General features: G+C 38.4%; 1 protein-coding gene across 1 annotated transcript; it reads right to left on the reverse strand.

The window, feature by feature from the left end:
- Window positions 1-669: 669 nt before the first annotated feature.
- Window positions 670-1023, reverse strand: LOC145675288 (uncharacterized). Its single transcript, XM_081745675.1, has one exon. The coding sequence runs from the start codon at window positions 1021-1023 to the stop codon at window positions 670-672; it is 354 nt and encodes a 117-aa protein (XP_081601801.1).
- Window positions 1024-1464: the final 441 nt, after the last annotated feature.

Raw genomic sequence — 1464 nt, forward strand, 5'->3', positions numbered from 1 at the left:
CTAGCCTAACGTCATCCTTACGTTGTCTTATACGCTCTCTTAGTCTCTTTCCAGTTTCCCCAATATAACACATATCACACTCGCCGCACTGAATTTTATAAAGGAGTCCTTTTTTCTCCATCATTACCCCTTATTCTTCTTCTGTCTTCTTCCTTCGTTTTTCCCTTATTGCATCCAGAAGCCTCTTGCTCCCTTTTCTGTAAGTTGAGATGCCCCCCATCTTCTTAAGCATTCTTTTAATGATTTCTGTTTCTTCTCCCAAACTTTCTATCTCCCACCACATTTTTCTTCTTTCATCTATTCCTCTTTCACTTTGCTCTCCTTCTCGGCTTATTTCTTTTTCTTCGTTTATCTTCTCCCATCTTCTTCTGTATTTTAGCCTCTTTCTATCGTATCCATTATTCTCCACCTGCTTATGGAATGACTGTATACTCTGTTCCGCCTTTTCTCTTTCACTGGTTATTTGCTTAATTCTATTCTCGATGTTAATGATGAAATTCCTCTTGGTCGAGTAATCTACATCACTTCGGGCGTGGCAATAGTTTCCCGACGCGCAACTTTTTTGATACCATTCTGTGTATATCACTCCTTGTTTCCTCCTTATTCTCATATGAAGGAAAACTATAGCCTCTTCCTTTTCTACCTCTATCTCCAGTTGTATGCCTTTCTCTATATCCTCAATTTCTTTACAAACTTTTCCAATTGCCTTACAGTTCCTTTCCAAATCCCCAAGCAGTCGTCAATATATCTAGCAAAAAACACTAATCTGTCACTTCCTTTCATCCTTACTTTCTTCTCCCAGTCGTTCGTAGTAATTTCTGCTAACACTGGACTCAAACTGGAACCTATGCTTAGTCCTTCCTTGATTTTCAATAAATTATCACCTATAACACAATAACTGTTATTCCATATAGTCTTCAGGGCCTCCTTCAGTCCTTCTCCACTCCAACCATTGATCTTCCTATCCCTCATCAATTCAGTGATGACTTTAACAATGTTGTTTCTTCTTAGACTTGGAAACATAGCCTTCACATCGACACTAAAATGATTGTTTTAGCTTTGCTCTGTCCTACTTCCTCCAACCTTCTTCTTAACTCAACCGTGTTTTTCACACTGCTACTGTCTTGTTGCCTCCTTAACATTTCTACAGCCTTCTTTAACTCCTCCTCCAATGGTTCAAATATATTTCCTCGGCAATCTAATACTGGTCTCAGTTTTACCTCCTCCTTATGTACTTTTGGAAAACCTTTCATTACCGGTATCCTACTTTCTTTATTAAGACCTCTTTCAAAACCTGCTTTTGTTAGTGATACTAAAACTTTTTCTTTAATTTCCTCACACACAGATCTTTCACCTATCACCTCGTAAGTATCATCACAGATATCATTCAATGTTTCTTTGTATCATTGGTTTTCCATCACCACATTGGCACCACCTTTGTCCGCTTGTTGCAAACATATGTCT

This window comes from Thermobia domestica, chromosome 18 (genome assembly GCF_964235325.1).
Source record: "Thermobia domestica chromosome 18, izTheDome1.hap1.1, whole genome shotgun sequence".
Taxonomy (NCBI): domain Eukaryota; kingdom Metazoa; phylum Arthropoda; class Insecta; order Zygentoma; family Lepismatidae; genus Thermobia; species Thermobia domestica.